This window comes from Bombina bombina, chromosome 1, assembly GCF_027579735.1.
Source record: "Bombina bombina isolate aBomBom1 chromosome 1, aBomBom1.pri, whole genome shotgun sequence".
Classification (NCBI taxonomy): Eukaryota; Metazoa; Chordata; class Amphibia; order Anura; family Bombinatoridae; genus Bombina; species Bombina bombina.
In genome coordinates, this window is record NC_069499.1 from 254,119,546 (window position 1) to 254,140,704 (window position 21,159).

The 21,159-nt window shown below is 37.3% G+C and overlaps 1 protein-coding gene across 1 annotated transcript in view; it reads right to left on the reverse strand.

The window, feature by feature from the left end:
* Positions 1 to 21,159, reverse strand: part of LOC128637086 (opsin-5-like) — a 90,060-nt gene that overhangs the window by 61,937 nt on the left and 6,964 nt on the right. Inside the window, exons 2-4 of the mRNA XM_053689772.1 lie at positions 20,041 to 20,246; positions 10,256 to 10,355; positions 1,177 to 1,281 (exon numbers count right to left, since the gene is read on the reverse strand). Of these exons, the coding sequence (XP_053545747.1) occupies positions 1,177 to 1,281; positions 10,256 to 10,355; positions 20,041 to 20,246 (411 nt within the window). The remainder of the gene's footprint in view (positions 1 to 1,176; positions 1,282 to 10,255; positions 10,356 to 20,040; positions 20,247 to 21,159) is intronic.

Genomic DNA, 21,159 nt, shown 5'->3' on the forward strand with positions numbered 1-21,159 from the left:
ACTCAGTGGAGCGCTAATATCGCTTTCTCAAAAGCGATATTTAGCGCTCCACTTGTAATCTAGTCCATAATGTGTATAGTTCCTTAATAAAAATAAAAAAATTGTACCATCTTCATTTTTTATGAATAACTGTACAAATATACACATATATGTATGTATGTATATACACATGTATGTATGTATAAACACATGTATGTATGTATAAACACATGTATGTATGTATATACACATGTATGTATGTATATACGCATGTATGTATGTATATATGTATGTATATATGTATATTCACATGTATGTATGTATGTATGTATATACACATGTATGTATGTATATACACATGTATGTATGTATATACACATGTATGTATGTATACACACATGTATGTATGTATACACACATGTATGTATGTACAAACACATGTATGCATATACACATGTATGTATGTATATACACATGTATGTATGTATGTATGTATATACACATGTATGTATGTATGTATATACACATGTATGTATGTATATACACATGTATGTATGTATATACACATGTATGTATGTATATACACATGTATGTATGTATGTATATACACATGTATGTATGTATATACACATGTATGTATGTATGTACGTATATACACATGTATGTATATACACATGCATTTATATATACACACATGTGTGTACAGTATGTATGTATGTATATACTTACACATGTATGTCTGTATGTATGTACTTAAGTATGTATATATGTTTGCATGTATAAACTATTTTTGTATTGCACTTGGATTTTTTTTTAGATGCTGGATATTCTCATGATGTTTTTTCTTTGTGCCTCACTGTGCGTTTTTGAGGTGAGTTAGTATCTGTGATGAAAGAAAACATCCCACTACTTGTTTAATAGTGAGTTTATGCAGATTATTTAGATCCCCTTCTCTGCACTAACAAAGCACATTTTTGTCACTGTACATAGCAGGCCACCCGTGAGACACGTTTTACAAACAACCACATAATTGTCTCACATATTGTGAATTAGGTGCATTCCATTTATGCAGGAGAAAAGCACTTGGTAACAGTGCGTTTACCAAAACTCACAAACTAGCTGCTTTATATGCAACTAAGAAGTATTCTCCTTTTAACATGTAGCATAATACATTACAATACAAACTGTATTCTTTACCTGTGAAGCTGCCCCATCCCAGTACTGGTGATCCAGACCAGACAATGGAAGATATCCAGATAAAGACAAGAGCCACTGCAACACTCTGCTTGTTCACACTTTGAGCTAAAACAAAGGACAGTTCATAGTGAAAGACTGAAAGAACAAATTGCTAATATTCAGATATGTTGAGACTTTCCTTAGAAAATAATGTCTTGCTTCAAGCTAATACCAATGATTACTGTATGTCTGTACACATTCCTCCATTACAGAATAAACACCCATAATTAATGTGTCTTGACCATCCTCATTGGTAAAAATTATTCTCCCCCTCTTGTAGGAAACGTAAAAAGAGGACCTGCTTCCATTGACTACTGCTTTTTCCTATCCTACCTTCTATGAACCCTAGATAAAATCCCAAGCTAGCATCCCATTGAATATTTGTGGTAATCAAGAACAAAGAAGGTTTCATCTAATAAGTTTAGTTTCTTGACCAAGGGCCAGATTGCAAGTGGATCGCTAACAGCTACCCGTGATAAGCTGTGTATAGCGGCTGTTTGCATGCGTTGGTTTTTTTTCTCATATTATGAGTTGACAGTAAACGGACTTACATCACAAAGTACAGTTGCACTCATAATAACATCATCTATTAAAAATTATGCATAAGAAATATTGCATAAAATATTGCATAAAAAAATATATGAGGTCTCAGGTTTTAGAAAAAAAGGCAGGCAAAGGGCTTTACAATTCATATACATACATATACATGTCTAAAGATGTATATTGTGACAGAAGGTCTGGTTTGGTGATAGATGCAGTATATATTAGACCACATTTAATAAATTACACTTCACCATTTTGCTAAGAAGCCCCAGGGAAGTGAAGTCCTAACGCTTCCTTTCCAAATATAATTTAGGGTTTTCAAGATTGCCTGAGATAAAAATAAGGCAACAACACATGTGCAAAGTCCGTGTGTGTAGTTAGGCAAATGGATATAGGTATGTCCAACGTATTCTGTATAGTCAGATAGCAGAGGTGTAGAACTATACACAATATACACAGCAAAAAAGGGAAACAGAAGGACAGAGGCGTCAATACCAGTCCTGACTCACCACTCCAAGGAAGGCTATTCCGGCATTTCTTCGCACGGTAAATGGGCAATCAACCACCATTCACTTCTCGCAACCAGAGGACGTATCGCTCACCTCTATGGTGTATGTTTCAGCTCCGTGGCAATACACCTCTTCACGAGGTCTGAGCGTTCTCTCCTCCTCGGCGTCTCCGGCCAGCATGTACCTTTTCAGCACTTCCGGGTGACGTCAGACGCTGTCCCAATCCAGCTCGCATACGTAGCGCTTCAGATGCTGTGTATAGTGATAGAACTCACAGAACCTCTATTCACAGGACAAAACTCCAAGGCTGGGAATAAACTTGTTCCTTCAAAGGATAGGAGGGCTCCTCTCCCTCCCAAAATAATAAAAAAAAAGCGATCCAAAGAACAAAAGTATTAAATAAAAAGTCAATTCTTTATTAGAAAATTAAAACATATGGGCATCAAAAAATAGCGTGAAGAAGGAAAGAGCAGGTCTTACGCGTTTCGGCAGGGTTCAGCCGTAATCATAGACCATACATGCTCACAGGTGATACAGGTTTATATATCCTACACAGATTACCCATTGGTTAAACAATCACACACCTCCTAAACACCATTTAAAGGGATCATCACACAAAAGATATATATGTAATAGGCGTTTTGACACCTATAATCAATGGCATTAGTGATAATAATGAAAAATAAAGAAAAATAACTAATTCTACATAAATATATACACATATATACAACAAGAAAAGGGAGGGTGTATATAGATGAGAATCAGGGAGAAAATCTAATAATGGAAATTCAAAATAATTAATAATAAATAAATATTCATATTAGTAAAAGATATATATATATTAAAGTTGATATATTTCAAATTATAATAAACTCTCTGAATAAATAAATGAAAAAAATCACTATAGCTTATTATACATAAATATATAAACATAAGTAGCTAGATATACAAATAGTTCATTCAGAGTAGTTACCAGATATATCTTAAAAAATTAATTAGATGAAATACATATATATTAATTCTCCCAAAAATTAATAAGATCATTCTCTGAATTGAAACCATCAGGTTTTAGTGTGCACAGTTTATGGATCCAATAGACCTCCTGGCGTGCCAAGGTGGACCATTTATCACCACCTCTAGGATTATTCTTAATGATCTCTATGGCATTCCATGTAAAACTGCACACATTTCCATGATGAATATCAATAAAATGACTCGCAAGATCAGAGCAGTGATTTTCATTCCTAATGTATCCCAAATGTTCACGGATACGAGAACGAATGTCACGGGTAGTCATACCCACGTACTGAATTTTATGTTCTGTGCAACCAATGAGATACACTATGAACGAAGAAGAGCAATTGATGCATCCCCTGGTATCGAACACCTGGTTCATGACATAGGAGCTAAAAGAACTACCTATCTTGATATGTTCACAGGTTTTACAATTCTTTCCACATCTATAAGTTCCATTATGTCTTAGCCAGGAACTCTGACTAACAGGTTTACGTAACTGGCTAGATGAAATCAAATTGCCAAGTGTAAGACTCTTTCTATATGTAAACCTGCATCTTCCTTTGACCACATCTTTAAGAACGTCATCTCCATACAACATAGGTAAATATTTTTTGACTATATTGCAAATTTGATAATATTGGTTAGAATACCTTGTAATAAAGTTAGGTTTATTATCAAATTGGATCTTTCTATCACTGGATTTACCAACTACTGAGAGCAGACTGCTTCTATCACATTGTGCTGTGTATTCATGGGCCTGTTTGATAACCTTCTTACAATAGCCCCGTTTACGGAGTCTAGCACCCAGATTTTTACATTCAGAGTTGAATACCTGTTCATTAGAGCAAATTCTTCTATTTCTCAGGAACTGTCCCTTCGCTATGCCCTGAAATACATGCTGTGGGTGAGAGCTGGAAGAATGTAGGATTGAATTTCCAGCTATTGGTTTACGAAACAACTGAGTTTCAATTTTTTCAGAGTTCCCATCCATCACCAGCTCCACATCCAAAAAATGTATTTTATGTTTTTGCCATTCATAGGTAAACTTAATCTCAGGGACACAAGAGTTCAAATATTCAACGAATCCCTTAGCCTCAGAAGAATTTAATTTAGTTAGAAAAATAAGATCATCTATAAATCTTTTGGAGCAAACAACTCCCCTAGATGAGTCGACACTAGGTCCAAAGAGGTATTTATACTCGAACCAGCCCATAAATAAATTAGCATATGAGGGGGCGAATTTCGCCCCCATGGCTGTACCTCTCAATTGGACATAGTACGATCCCTCAAACCGGAAGTAGTTACGCTCCAAAAGAAAACGGATGGATCTAATGATAAATTCTTTAGTTTTATTTGAATAGTTAGTATGCAAATTAAGAAAAAAGGCCACAGCTTCCAGGCCCAGGGTGTGAGGTATTGAGGTGTACAAAGCCACCACATTGACCGTAAGCCAACTCATATCTTCCACCACCTGCACATTCTCAACAATATTTAACAAATGTGTAGTATCTCTCAAAAAACTGGGAAGAGAAGAAACCAAGGGTTGCAGAATACTGTCAATCCACTCTGACAGGTGTTCAAATAGGGAACCAATCCCAGCAACTATTGGTCTTCCCTTAATGTTAACTACACTTTTGTGAGTCTTGGGCAGGTGGTGGAAAATAGGAGTTGGCTTACGGTCAATGTGGTGGCTTTGTACTAAAAAATTTGACATTTTTCAAACCATTCTAGATTTAAATAGGTTCATACGAAACCTTACCCTTCGTAGACATTTTAATGATACTGAATGAGTAAATGATTCCACCTATGTTGACAATAGTGGTACCATGAATATTGGCTCTCTTTTTCAATTTAGGGACATGCGCGATTTAGCTTCTCTCCAGGATTTGGAATGTGAGCAAGCTATGGATTCCCTATCGCAATGTCCTCCTAAATTTAAAAATAGATCAAAATTCTATCCAGTTCAATCTAGAGGTAGAGTACTTGAAAGTTTTCATAAGAGAGTCCTTGAGGACTTAAAAAAGCTGGATAATACGTCTAGGGATCAGTACTCCAACTTGACTAGAAAAAGAAAAAGAGGCCATTGTCTCATTGCAAAACAATCTGTCTATTGTGGTGAAAAACTCTGATAAGGGGGGGAATATCATTGTAATGGACAGACAGATGTACATATCTGAAGCTGAACGTCAGCTTAGCGATTTATCCTCTTACAGAATACTAAGGAGAAACCCTACGTTATGTTTTCAAAAACAGTTAAGAGACCTTTTAGATGATGGTCTTCACCTTGGTATTATCGATAGGGACACATTTGAGTTCTTATTCATTTCGGACCCCATCACTCCTATTTTCCACCACCTGCCCAAGACTCACAAAAGTGTAGTTAACATTAAGGGAAGACCAATAGTTGCTGGGATTGGTTCCCTATTTGAACACCTGTCAGAGTGGATTGACAGTATTCTGCAACCCTTGGTTTCTTCTCTTCCCAGTTTTTTGAGAGATACTACACATTTGTTAAATATTGTTGAGAATGTGCAGGTGGTGGAAGATATGAGTTGGCTTACGGTCAATGTGGTGGCTTTGTACACCTCAATACCCCTGGGCCTGGAAGCTGTGGCCTTTTTTCTTAATTTGCTTACTAACTATTCAAATGAAACTAAAGAATTTATCATTAGATCCATCCGTTTTCTTTTGGAGCGTAACTACTTCCAGTTTGAGGGATCGTACTATGTCCAATTGAGAGGTACAGCCATGGGGGCGAAATTCGCCCCCTCATATGCTAATTTATTTATGGGCTGGTTCGAGTATAAATACCTCTTTGGACCTAGTGTCGACTCATCCAGGGGAGTTGTTTGCTACAAAAGATTTATTGATGATCTTATTTTTCTAACTAAATTAAATTCTTCTGAGGCTAAGGGATTCGTTGAATATTTGAACTCTTGTGTCCCTGAGATTAAGTTTACCTATGAATGGCAAAAACATAAAATACATTTTTTGGATGTGGAGCTGGTGATGGATGGGAACTCTGAAAAAATTGAAACTCAGTTGTTTCGTAAACCAATAGCTGGAAATTCAATCCTACATTCTTCCAGCTCTCACCCACAGCATGTATTTCAGGGCATAGCGAAGGGACAGTTCCTGAGAAATAGAAGAATTTGCTCTAATGAACAGGTATTCAACTCTGAATGTAAAAATCTGGGTGCTAGACTCCGTAAACGGGGCTATTGTAAGAAGGTTATCAAACAGGCCCATGAATACGCAGCACAATGTGATAGAAGCAGTCTGCTCTCAGTAGTTGGTAAATCCAGTGATAGAAAGATCCAATTTGATAATAAACCTAACTTTATTACAAGGTATTCTAACCAATATTATCAAATTTGCAATATAGTCAAAAAATATTTACCTATGTTGTATGGAGATGACGTTCTTAAAGATGTGGTCAAAGGAGGATGCAGGTTTACATATAGAAAGAGTCTTACACTTGGCAATTTGATTTCACCTAGCCAGTTACGTAAACCTGTTAGTCAGAGTTCCTGGCTAAGACATAATGGAACTTATAGATGTGGAAAGAATTGTAAAGCCTGTGAACATGTCAAGATAGGTAGTTCTTTTAGCTCCTATGTCACGAACCAGGTGTTCGATACCAGGGGATGCATCAATTGCTCTTCTTCGTTCATAGTGTATCTCATTGGTTGCACGGAACATAAAATTCAGTACGTGGGTATGACTACCCGTGACATTCGTACTCGTATCCGTGAACATTTGGGATACATTAGGAATGAAAATCACTGCTCTGATCTTGCGAGTCATTTTATTGATATTCATCATGGAAATGTGTGCAGTTTTACATGGAATGCCATAGAGATCATTAAGAATAATCCTAGAGGTGGTGATAAATGGTCCACCTTGGCACGACAGGAGGTCTATTGGATCCATAAACTGTGCACACTAAAACCTGATGGTTTCAATTCAGAGAATGATCTTATTAATTTTTGGGAGAATTAATATATATGTATTTCATCTAATTAATTTTTTAAGATATATCTGGTAACTACTCTGAATGAACTATTTGTATATCTAGCTACTTATGTTTATATATTTATGTATAGTAAGCTATAGTGATTTTTTTCATTTATTTATTCAGAGAGTTTATTATAATTTGAAATATATCAACTTTAATATATATATATATCTTTTACTAATATGAATATTTATTTATTATTAATTATTTTGAATTTCCATTATTAGATTTTCTCCCTGATTCTCATCTATATACACCCCCCCCCTTCTCTTGTTGTATATATGTGTATATATTTATGTAGAATTAGTTATTTTTCTTTATTTTTCATTATTATCACTAATGCCATTGATTATAGGTGTCAAAACGCCTATTACATATATATCTTTTGTGTGATGATCCCTTTAAATGGTGTTTAGGAGGTGTGTCATTTTTTAACCAATGGGTAATCTGTGTAGGATATATAAACCTGTATCACCTGTGAGCATGTATGGTCTATGATTACGGCTGAACCCTGCCGAAACGCGTAAGACCTGCTCTTTCCTTCTTCACGCTATTTTTTGATGCCCATATGTTTTAATTTTCTAATAAAGAATTGACTTTTTATTTAATACTTTTGTTCTTTGGATCACTTTTTTTCTATAAAAATAAGGCAATCCTACAAAGTAATTAAACATGCACTTTATAGGAAATATGGGCAAACTATCGGCTAGATCACATAGTTTTTTTCTCACCGCTCACTTCCCTGCAGCGCTGGTAATACGGGTTTTTAAAAACCCGGCATTAAAAGGCAAGAAGTGAGCGTTGAGCAAAATTTAGCTCCTTACCGCATTTCAATACCAGCGCTGCTTAAGTCAGCGGTGAGCTGGTTGTACGTGCTCGTGCACGATTCCCCCATAGGAATCAACGGGGAGAGCCGGCTGAAAAAAAGTCCTGCACCTGCAAAAAAGCAGCGTAAAACTCAGTAACGCAGCCCCATTTATTCCTATGGGGAAATAAAATTTATGTTTACACCTAACACCCTAACATGAACCCCGAGTCTAAACACCCCTAATATTACACTTGTTAACCCCCAATCTACCGCCCACAATATCGCCGACACCTACATTATACTTATTAACCCCTAATCTGAGGCTCCGGACAACGCCGCCACCTACATTATATTTATGAACCCCTAATCTGCTGCCCCCAACATTGCCAACACCTACATTATATTTATTAACCCCTAATCTGCCGCCCCCAATGTTGCCGCAACCTACCTACACTTATTAACCCCAAATCTGCCACCCCCAATGTTGTTGCCACTATAATAAACATATTAACCCCTAAACCGCCGCACTCCAGCCTCACAAACATTTGTTAAATATTATTAACCCCTAATCTGCCATCCCTAACATTGCCGCCACCATCCTACATTTATTAACCCCTAATCTGCCGCCCCCAACGTCGCCGCCACTATACTAAATGTATTAACCCCTAAACCTAAGTCTAACCCTAACCCTAACACCCCCTAACTTAAATATAATTACAATAAATCTAAATAAAAATTAATATTATTACCTAAATAATTCTTATTTAAAACTAAATACCTATAAAATAAACCCTAAGCTAGCTACAATATAACTAATAGTTACATTGTAGCTAGCTTAGGGTTTATTTTTATTTTACAGGCAAGTTTGTATTTAAACATATGAAAGAAGTACTCCGCTCTGCTTACAGTAGCTGTAAAAAGAAAGATGTCTGGAGCAGCAGATTAGGGGTTAATAATTTTATTATAGTGTTTGCGATGCGGGAGGGCCTCGGTTTAGGGGTTAATAGGTAGTTTATGGGTGTTAGTGTACTTTTTAGCACTTTAGTTAAGAGTTTTATGTTACGGTGTTGTACCATAAAACTCTTAACTACTGACTTTGAAATGCGTTAGGACTCTTGACGGGGTAGGGTGTACCGCTCACTTTTTGGCCTTCCAGGACAGACTCCAGCACTATGGAAGTCCCGTAGAAAAAAGACTTTACAAAGTTTACGTAAGTCGTTTTGCGGTAAGGCCAAAAAAGTGTGCGGTGACCCTAAACCTTCAAGACTCGTAATAGCAGCGGGCATAAAAAAGCAGCGTTAGGACCTTTAACGCTGCTTTTTTACCATAACGCACAACTCGTAATCTAGCCGTATGGTTCTACAAAAGCAGGTTTACTGATAGTAAACCAAATACATAGGACATGTGCATAGGTTCTAATTCCCCATACAGATAACGTAAATAGGCATTAAGCACAAATGCAGAGGGAAGAAGTGTAGATAATAATACTACATCCAGATGGTATAGGAAGGGTAGATATATAGCTGTAAATCCATTCTATAGATGTAAGTCATATAATCCTTAATCCAATCGCATTTACAGAAACATCTCACATTTTCTAATCTTTCTGTAAACACCAACAATAAAATGGAGTGCAGTGATTTTTTTCAGAGCGATATTAGTTACACTATTTCTATTTTATTACATCTAGGCAAATACAATCATGGAGATTACAAAATGGTTAGCTTTGATTGACTATAATTCATTAGTGATATTACTAGTAGACTTAAAAAAAAGATACAGTAGCTATTATAACTTTAATAATCAAAATAACTAAAGCAATTGGTCAGCAAATAGGATCTACTGTCTGGAAAGGGCAAAATGAAGCATTCATGAAGAAGAAAGAGAAGGTGAAATGCTGAATTACATTCCTACCCTAAAAGTAACAAGCTTTACTGGCTTAACAAGTCATAGAAATAAAATCTTTTGTATGCTTTGGGTGTCTTCAAATCTCCTTACACTGAAAGGCTCAACAGCAGCTTGTTAATTAAAATTAACGGTGTCAATAACATTGTGCATCCTGACATACTTCTTAGTGACCAAACTGTAACCGCTTCTCTGGCAGAGTATGTAGTGTCAGATACCAGTAATTGATTTAATACGCACCCTGGTGTGGCCGACATCCCTTTATATATCGTAGTAGACTAATTGCAGTCAGTGTGTTAATACTAATCAGGCCAAAGAGGAGAATCAAAAATCCATCAACCTAATGAGAAAGCAGAGAGAAGAGTGACAGGGGAGTGAAAGAGAAGAAAGATAATCAGATCTCATAACACAAAGCATTTTAGCTCTCTGCAAAACCTGTACTTACAAGATTTTTCTACAGTTCCGCAATACATTAAGAAATTAGGTGAATGGATTAACACCTTGTTTGCTGCAATATTTTTTCAATTGACAAATTCTATTCACCATTTTCCTTATTTAGAGGAGCCATTCTAGATTATTATTGGAGTGGACACAGGGAGTCACAGTTACTTTAGTAAAAACATGCGTTGTTTGGAGTTCTTATCCTATCAAGTCTGCTAAAGGCAATTAGGGACAGACATGTGCAAGGTCAGGTTTGTAATGCCTGCCATATGCTGAGTTCTTAAAACTGGAAAACCCACAATTTTCAGATTTAAATTAGAGGGAACAGAGCCTACCACCACTCGACAAACTTCTACCTCCTGTTTAGCCACATCACAGCACCCTGCTGGTTCTAGCGATAATGAGGTGAAGACATCTGAATTGAATGGCGTACCAGAGGAATCAGGTCAATAAAGAAAATGGGTAAAGCTTTACCTACCTGGGGCCTCGACCTTGCCCACTTACTGTGAGGTTACACAGCCCAGAAATATAGGAACTGGGGGTAGTGATGGACTGCTCCAGATCAATAGGCATGCCTGTATGGCTATAGCTCAGGACGTTACTGTCTTAAAGGACACCTATGCTAATTGTGCCCCTCTGCACTGCAACAACCTCAGAGCTAAAGCACTACTATTGTAACGGCTGGAAGCCACAGCAGAGTGCAATAGATAGGGATCGGCTAAAATCTAGTCAGAGTTATGATTCTTTCACCACCAAGCTTGGGGCCAGACAACATGCTGGACACTCACTGGAAGCTAAATCTGGTGTGAGACTCTTGTACTACCTAATTAAGGATTCTCACTGTGTAGTTTAATTTCACTCTCTAGTTATCTTAACATTTTTCAGAGCTAGTTCACATAACTAAGTTGCGATTGTATATGTTTATGTATGTGTTTATCTTCACAATTTCCTCTTATACCACCACAAATATTGCGCCAGCAAAATATGAGGTTTATTATGTTTAACTAGCTATTCATGCTTTAGTTGATATTGAATACTATATAAAGTATGTATTCTGACTCAGAGTGCTTGACTGTAAGCTTGGAGAGATCCGTTTTACAATGCCAAAGAACAGGGGTATGTCTCAACTATTATTTTAAACATTGGAATAGCTCTCATTGATACGATTAATTAGAATGTAATCCTCATTGGTGACAACAACCTCTCTAATATTTTACTGCACTGCCATTGGCTGAGGCAGTGCAAAATATTGAGTGTTGAAGGGTAAGAATGAATGATAATAGAGTTGCATTAATTACTTTTAAAGGGCTACCTGAGTTAACAAATAATGTCTTCTAAGGGCGTATACTACTACCACCGTTGGCAATAATGATCTACTAAGTTGTGAAATGGTTCACTCTAAGATATAATAAGTGTCACTAAATGACTTAACACCCAATTTTTTTCACCAGGTGATGAATCTTAGCAGACACTCCCCGTCTTGGTCACACCAGAGAGCAATTTTTATTGTATGTCACGCACTTGAATACCTGTAGCACCATGATATTCAATACTTTAGAGGCTTCCCCATGTTTAATACCAGTCTACACTCCACAATAGATATAGGCTAATTCAAGAGACAATTCCCACTTACCAAGCTAGCATTGTCCAGTCCGAGTCTATTTACCATACATGCACTTATACGTATACATGAGTGGCGCCCTTATTATAACTTCAGCACAGTTGACTTGTTCCGCAGACATTAGAGCGCTTTGTTATCTTCTTATGTTATAATATACTAATCCTGCTATATTTTTTCCACTAATTTCAAGCGGTTCTTACCCGCTGAGTATTGAACTATGACTTATTATTACCTTAATACTGTAGGTCCAAAAGTGACCCCACTATAATATATTCCTAAACACATACCTACTGTATATCTTTGCTCAATATTTCCCCAGCTCTCCTCACTTTGAGATATGTTTACTTGAGGTCCAAAAGTGATCTCCTATGTGCTATAGAGAGTATATAATAGAAAACAGGGATTTCATACTTATATGTTTATTGCTACTGTTCTTACATGTACACATCATTATACTTGTAACATGCCAATAGCTTTACTTATTGTATGCTTATTCCCTGTACTGGTCTGGTAAAAACCTGTACGAATGTATCTAAAATTTTATGTTATTGTGAATGAACATTCTTTTTATGTTGTTATTGCCTAAAAGTCTCAATAAAAGATTATAAAACAAAAACAGCCATTAGGGATGAAGCGGTATCCTTATATAAAGGGGTTCCGAGCTTCCAGAAATTCAGTGTGCAGTAGCGACCACATGAAGATGAGGGCTCTAGGAAGAGAGCAGAAGATGAGAAGAAAGAAAATGCCGAGCAGAGGCAGCGGAAAAGGCCACTGAAGTCCGCTTCCGCCACAGCAAAAATGGGCCCCCCGCGACTGGACCATGGATGAAGAGAACCTAAGCATTGAAGAAGATGCAGAGCAGAGGAGTCAGAAGAGGCCACCGAAGTCCGCCTCTGAGAAGATGGGCCCGGCACCTAGACTGTAGATGAAGAGGGCCCAACTTTGGATCAAGGGGAGCTGGATTTTCACTCAATGAGTACAAACTTTGGGGTTTGTTAGGACTTTTTTTGGGGTGAGTTTTTCTATTTTGAAGAATAGGCTTTTTTATTTGAAATTTTATTTTTTAGGATAGTTTTTTTTAGGTAGACTTTATTATTTTGGGGGGTTAGTTGTATTGTAGAGGGGGGGCTGGGTAGTGGACATACAGTGTCTGGGCAGTGGACAAACAGTGTTTAGGCAGTCAAGATTAAGTGTCTGGACAGTGGACATACAGTGCCTGGGCAGTGGATATACAATGTTTGGGAAGTAGACAAAAAGGGCTAGAGCACTATGTATTGCTCCCGCATGTTCTCTAACTCCTCTAGAAGTAATCGTTTTGCACACATCTATTCACTGATGCAGGTTGTGATTGCACAAATATCCTCATGCAAATATATATATTCAGAACTCTGCATTTATGTGTTCCAAGTAAAGAAACTGCTTTCCTGTGATTCTCCAATATTTGCCACAACAGTATTTAATACGTTAACTTGCCTATCACCTGTGCTCCTCTGCTTATTAGTCTGTCATACAGCTCCAACTAATATTGACTACTGTGAGCTCTGCAATAACTCCTAGCAACCAGAAATCACAGTATCTATTAACTTTTCCCTTCGAAGCCTGAATATCTTGCATTGTTATGTTTTACACTTCATGAATCCTGCAGCAACTCCTAGCAACTATGAGTAACAGTATTTATTATCTGTTTCCTTTGAAGCCAGAATATATTGCATACATATATTTTACACTTCATGAACCCTGCAATAACTCATTGCAACTATGAATCACTGAATCTCAACTATCCACACCCAACTCTGTCCTGTGAGTATATATTACTCTTTCCACATATGTTGGTGGATACTGCATGACTGTGAATCTTTCCACATAGAACAACCGGTTGAGCCTGAATGTGAGCCCTTCTGTGTGAACCAGATCCTCCAAACCTTTGCACATTTTTCAAATTGGTCCAGGAGAAAGCTGAGGGACGGCTGTGGTCACAGCTTTGGAGGAGAGTATTCATTTATCTATTCATTTATTTCTTCCACTGTGCTACTACTATATTTTCTTATTCAAGATTAACAGTTAGCCAGAGCTCTGAGGTTGTGCTAACCCGCTGCACGTTAACTTCAATTGGGCTCAAGTGACCGCGTTTACTTTCAACTTGTAATACGCGCACTACTGCGATATCGCTCACGTGCAACTGTTAGCGTTCTACTCGTGTCTGGGCAGTGGACATACAGTGTCTGGATAATAGGTATAACAGCCTATTCACCACGAGAGTGGGGCAGACAGGTTCCCAAGTCAGGAACTTTGTCTACCCATCCTTTTATACCTAGTGGGCCAGGTTACAAGTGGCGCCCTAATTGCTAACTGTGCTTAAAATAAAAAGTTAGTGTGGCCGTATTAGCGTGCAATACAAATTGAAAGACTTAGACGTGCTAATTTTAAGATTCAAATCAGCCAATAGGATGGGGAGTACAACAAAACAATTATAGGGATCAAATGGGTAGAGGGCCCTGCCAAGAGTTGCAGTGTTGTAGTCAGCTCTTAAGAAGGGGATCTACAAACAGCTGGACTCTTAGGCTTACACGCTAAGGGGGTTCAGGGGATAGCAATGGAGGAGTGGAACTGGTATAAAGTAAGGTTAGCATAGGTTGTATGCATCCCTGAACAGTAAAGTCTTTAAGGAGCGCTTGAAGCTTTCAAAACTAGGGGAGAGTTATGTGGGGAGAGGCAGAGAGTTCCACAAGATGGGAGCAAGTCTGGAGAAGTCCTGTAAACGGGAGTGCGATGAGGTAACCAGATAGGAGGAGAGTAGGAGGTCATGAGCAGAACGAAGGGGATGGGAGGGAGAATATCGGGAGGGAGAGTATCTGGAGACAAGGTCTGAGATATAGGGGCGAGCAGTGCAGTTGAGGGCTTTGTATGTCAGAGTGAGAATTTTGTGTTTGATCCTAGAGGCAAGAGTAAGCCAGTGAAGGGATTGGCAGAGATGAGCAGCAGATGAAGAGCAATGTGTAAGGAAGATGAGTCTGGCAGAGGCATTCATTATGGATTGTAAAGGAGCTAGGTGGCAGGTGGGGAGACCAGAGAGGACCGAGTTGCAGTAATCAAGGCGGGAAAGAATGAGAGAGTGGATTAAAATCTTAGTTGTGTCTTGTGTAAGGAAGTGTCTAATTTTACAGATATTTTTAAGGTGGAAGCGACAGGCTTTAGCCAAGGACTGAATGTGAGGAGTGTAAGAAAGATCTGAGTCAAATGTGACCCCAAGACATCGGGCATGCGGGGTAGGGGTAATGATGGAGTTGTCAACAGTTATAGAAAGATTGGGGGTGGAGATTTTTGAAGAAGAATAATGTAGTTGTTTTTTTTGTAATCTTAGCTTCTTTTATTTTAATGTAATCTTAGTTTTTTTTATTTTTATGTAATCTTAGGTTTTTTATGTATATTTAATGTTAGGATTTTTTATTTTTATGTAAAGTTAGTATTTTTTATTTTCGATAATGTTAGGGGTTTTAATTAAGTAATTAATTTTTAAATTTTTTGTAATTTTTAATTAATTCTTAAGGTAGTTAGTATTTTGGAATTTTAGGTTAGGTTAGGGGGCTTAGTTAATAGATTAATACTTTGTGATGTGGGGGTTGGAGGTTTAGGAGCTAATAGGTTAATTAGTTGTTTGTGTTGTGGGGGTTGGGGGTTTGGGAGTTAATAGTGTAATTACGTACCTTGCGTTTTGGGGGCTTGGCAGTTTAGGGGTAATAAGTGTAATTGGGTACTTTTCATTGTGGGGGGTTGGCGGATTAGGGGTTAATAGTATAATTAGGTACTTTGTGATGTGGGGTTTCGCGGATTAGGGGTTAATACATTTTTTTATTTATTGTGGTGGGGGGATGGCAGATTAGGGGTGGATATTGCGCATGCGTTTGTTAAAGCTTCTAGGGAGTTATGGTGATGTAGTCCCTACTGCCGATGCTGGTTCTATGTTTATGGGAGTAAAAACTGCAGGCGATGGGTGAAATATACGCGCGTAACTTGTATATTGGGCCATATATGTGATCGCTTAATTTGACTAAAAATAGGCAACAAGGCCGCATATGTAACCCCCCCCCCCGGTACACCAAGAGGACAATGAAGGGATATGGGCAGTCTTACGATTTCTCGCAACTAGAGAGCATCTGCCATTAAGGCCAATTTGTAAAAGACTGGACTTAATCTTACAATTTTGGTTTAAAAAAGCAGTTATGGGTGACAGGTTAAAACTATACACTATAAGATGTTTATAAACTAGATTTATTTCCTGCCTGTAAGGTCTCAATAAGGGGCAAGCCCACCAAATATGAAACACAGTGCCAGTGCTTCCGCACCCTCTCCAGCATTTCAGCGAAGCTCTATGATATATTTTGTGTAGTCGCGCCGGTGTAAGATACCACTGAAGTAACTAAACTGTTTTTATATCTTTAGCCAGCTTGAGCTTTATGTGCTGCTTAGCATGCAATATGGCTGATGTGTCAGTTCTGCTACCTTAAAATGATGTTTACAAGTTTACTTTTTGATACATTTTTATTGGGCTCTATCAAAAGGTTTAATTTATGAGTTTTACAAAAGCTTAATTTCAAGTGAAAAAATACATAAAGTCTAATTTTTGCAATAAACAATTGAACAATTTTTAAAATATTTTGTCTGATGAGACTACAACAAATTTACAAAAGCAGAACATACATTTGCTATTTTACAATATGTAAGACTGGGGACATGGGGCTGTTCTGGCTGTTTGTAGAGTTAAACTGGTCATTATTATGTACAACACGGATTACAGTACCAGGCTAAAACATCCTGCTTTCTGTTTTATTGTTAATACTGTAAACAGCACAGTAACAGTAAAACAGAGGCTGTGACAACGGTATCTGAGGTTAAAACCAACTATTTCAAGGCTTATATATACAACCAAGAAGTAAAGCCAGGTAGGTTGGTAAGGGCACAAGCAATGGGCACAGGCAAGCAAATAAGTCTAGAGAACAGGTACAGCCAGCAGGGAGATTAGCAGAGGGAGCAGTGACAAGAGTCTGGTATTGGAAAGAAAATAAACTAGGATCATACCAGTAAAAAAACAGGTCTGCATATAAAGCCGTGGTCCATGGCCAGTAAGTATATGAAAAGATTAGACCGTCAAGTATAGTGAGCAGATGATGATCTTCATTCCCCCCAAAAAAACACATTTTTACATGAAACCCAAAATGTTTCTTTCATGATTCAGCTAGGACATGCAATTTTTTTTAACAATTTTCCAGTTTATTATGATCTAATTTGCTTCATTTTCTGTGTATCCTTTGTTGAAAAGCAAGGCTCATGAAATTTGATAATAGAAGTAAATTGGAAAGTAGTTAAAAATTATAAGATGTTAAACATGAAAGAAAAGAAATGGGTTTCATATTCCCTTAAAGGGACACTAAGCTCATTTTTTTTCTTAATGATTCAGAAAAAGCAGCAATTTAAAGAAACTTTCTAATTTACTTCTACTATCAATTTTTCTTTGTTCTTTTTCTATCTTTTTTAAAAAGCAGGAATTTAAAGCGTAGGAGCCAGCCCATTTTAGGTTCAGCACCCTGGATAGCGTTTGCTTATTGGTGGCTACATTTAGCAAACCAATAAGCAAGCATAACCCAGGTTCTCAACCAAAAATGGGCCGGGTCTTAATCTTTACATTCCTGCTTTTTTTTTTAAAACGATAGCAAGAGAACAAAGAACAATTGATAATAGGAGTAAATTAGGATGCTGCTTAAAATTGGTGCTGTATCTGAATCATTAAAGAAATAAAATTGGGTTTAGTGTCCGTTTAAGTGATGCTATAAAGATATTCACAGTTTAGCATTTAAAATGCACATTTGAGACATTTTTGTTACATATAAAAGAGGCTATTTTAATTCCTTACAAAGCCATTTACTATCCCTGTGTTAAGGCTGGTAAAAGTTGTTTGCACTCTTTGCATTTACATATCAATAACGTACTGAGAGGTACCAACATAAATCATACCTTGTTTTTTTTCAGCAGACCAGGCACTTTAGTTTGAAGAGAAATCCAAGTACAGGCATCCAAGTACAGGCATAGCTTGTTTTATTCCCCTTCATTTTATTGCGCTTTGCAGATATTGCTTTTTTTTTTTACAAATTGTAGGTTTATGGCAACCATGTGTCGGGCAAGTCTGTCAGTGCCATTTTTCTGACATATATACACATATAAACATATAAATACACATGAATACACACAAATAGAAATGAATACACATATATACACATGTATACACACATATATACACATGTATACACACATATATACACATGTATACACACATATATACACATGTATACACACATATGTACACATGTATATACAGTTACACACATATATACACATGTATACACACATATGTACACATGTATATAAAGTTACACACATATATACACATGTATATACAGTTACACACATATATACACATGTATATACAGTTACACACATATGTACACACATGTATATACAGTTACACACATATATACACACCACCAGCAAAAAGATTATGACTTGCTGAAGACTCAGATGATGGTTAGCTTAGGTATTAGGTATGCATATTGTTTTTATTTTAGACATAATGGTATTGAACATTTAATAGACAACAATATAGTGTAAATATAACTTTTATATGCACTAGGAAACTAAAAAAAAATAAGTGTGACTCTATTGCTATATTCACTTTATTACGGTGGTCCAGGATCAATCCCGCAGTATCTCCGAGGTATGCCTGTATAGGACTTTATTTTTTGTTGTGTCATATTCTATAGTGTACACGGTGTACAAAATCATGGACATAATTGCTAAATATTTCATACATGAAAAGAGATTCCGACATCCATCATTTATATAAAAGTATTCAGTCTTTATTCATATTCGTTAAAAACAGGAACACAGCAAACAAACGGTCAAACCAAGGCGCAGCACGCAGGCATACGCGTTTCGGAAGTGAATTCCGTAGTCACAGGCTGTGACTACGGAATTCACTTCCGAAACGCGTATGCCTGCGTGCTGCGCCTTGGTTTACCTGACCGTTTGTTTGCTGTGTTCCTGTTTTTAACGAATATGAATAAAGACTGAATACTTTTATATAAATGATGGATGTCGGAATCTCTTTTCATGTGTGACTTATTCCAGTGTCATCCGACACATCAGCTGTGTTACTGTTTTGGAGCGGACCCGAGCGGCAGTTTCTTTCCTGGTAAAGAATCCATATGATTGGTGGATTGCCGAGCACGTCATCACCCACACCTTCCAACAAGCCACTCAGCGTAAACCCTGTGAGCCGCGTAATTTGAAGCTGGCGTCTTCGTGTGCGGCACAGGAGTAGCCGAAGGATATTGGCAGCGCTAGTGGCGGAACTTATGTGTCGATCTCATGAAGTGGTGTGGTGAGTTTTTCTTTACCTATATGCTTTCTGCTCCAATATCAAAGGAGTGATACTGAGGATTGACTTTGTGCAACTTGGGTCTATATCGAATTGTGAGCCAAACATAGCTCACGGCCGTACTGTTTGGGTTTCTTTGTGTTTGTATTTTCTAAATATTTCATACACACACTTTATGGTTCCACAATTAGCATCCATTCATTTTTAAAAAAAATAAAAATTTAAGAATCTAAACCAGAGCTTTCAAAATTAATAATGGAAAATTAGAAGATTATATTACTTTGAATCACTTTATTAAATATTCAGAAAAAGTGAATAAAATATATATCCAATAAAATATTAAATATATATTAAATTAACCAAAATTATGTCTGTCTGTCTTTCTGTCTATCTATCTATCTATCTATCTATCTATCTATCTATCTATCTATCTATCTATCAAATGTGTGTGCATGCATGTAAGAGTGGATATACAATTATTAAAAGGCGTGTAAGGAACCTTCCAGCAATAGAGCAAGTTATCTATTCTCTTACTTTGCACGTCCAGATGGAGTTGACCAGGAAGCCTTCACTGCCCATTCCATGAAAGAGCTGCACAATTCCCCGTGAGTAGCCAAAAATGGAGATCCCAGCATCAGACACAGCAAGATTAAAAGTCAGGAGATCTTGGGGATCCAGAAAGTGGTGACGACTGCACAGCAGACAGATAACAGCTCCATTTCCCAGCCATGACAACCACCCTAGGGGCAGAAAGTAGCTGGACCCTCTTCAGAACAAAACATTACATTGTGCAAATCATTATTAGAGAACATACATTTCCCTGTGATAGGGTGTCTTCAGTAGTGTCACTAGGGGAAATAATAAAGACTGTATGGGGTAAAAGCTATAATAGTTTAACAGGATTATATTAAGTTACTAAATACATTATTGACAGGTAATAAGCAGATATACCAATTTCAGAATCACTTTGCATGAGCAGGGTCTGTTTTTTGTATCAAGAGCAAACAATGATTATATAGGCTGCTGATGCATTCTGGGAAGTCTAGGTAGGCAATGGCAGGGTTGGGCAAGATATGTACAGAGTTGAGACAATCCCTGGATTCACTGGGATTGCAAAAGCTACAGGAAGGACAGCAGGGTAGAGCAGGAAAACCCATGATGTGGGATGTTTGGGAGCTCTAGGCTCATACTATTCTGTGAACAGAATTAATAACAGGCATACAAATACTCTTTTAAGAGAAGAAAGTAGAAGGCACTACGCAGAGGTGCACAAAAAAGTCCAAAAGTTTATTGTAGAATAAATAAAAAAATACAAAAAGGCAAAAGTTCATGGACATGAGACAAAGCTGTACAGACCATGGAGGTAGGACAAAGACATGAGTCTGGTGCGTTTTGTGCCCCCTACAGGCGCTTACTCATAGACAATACTCTTTTAAACTTAGGGAAAGAGCTTATACTTGTTACTCTCAATAGGAAAAGAGTCACAACATATTAGTAACCCTTTTCCTAACAATAGCAGCTTCCTTGTGATTAAACTTGAGTGATAAGACATTGCAGTGGCTCATGCAAACGTTAGTTTAATAGAACAGAAACAGCTATAAAATCATAACAGCAACACACTATCCTAAGACAACCACCATTATGTGCAGAGCG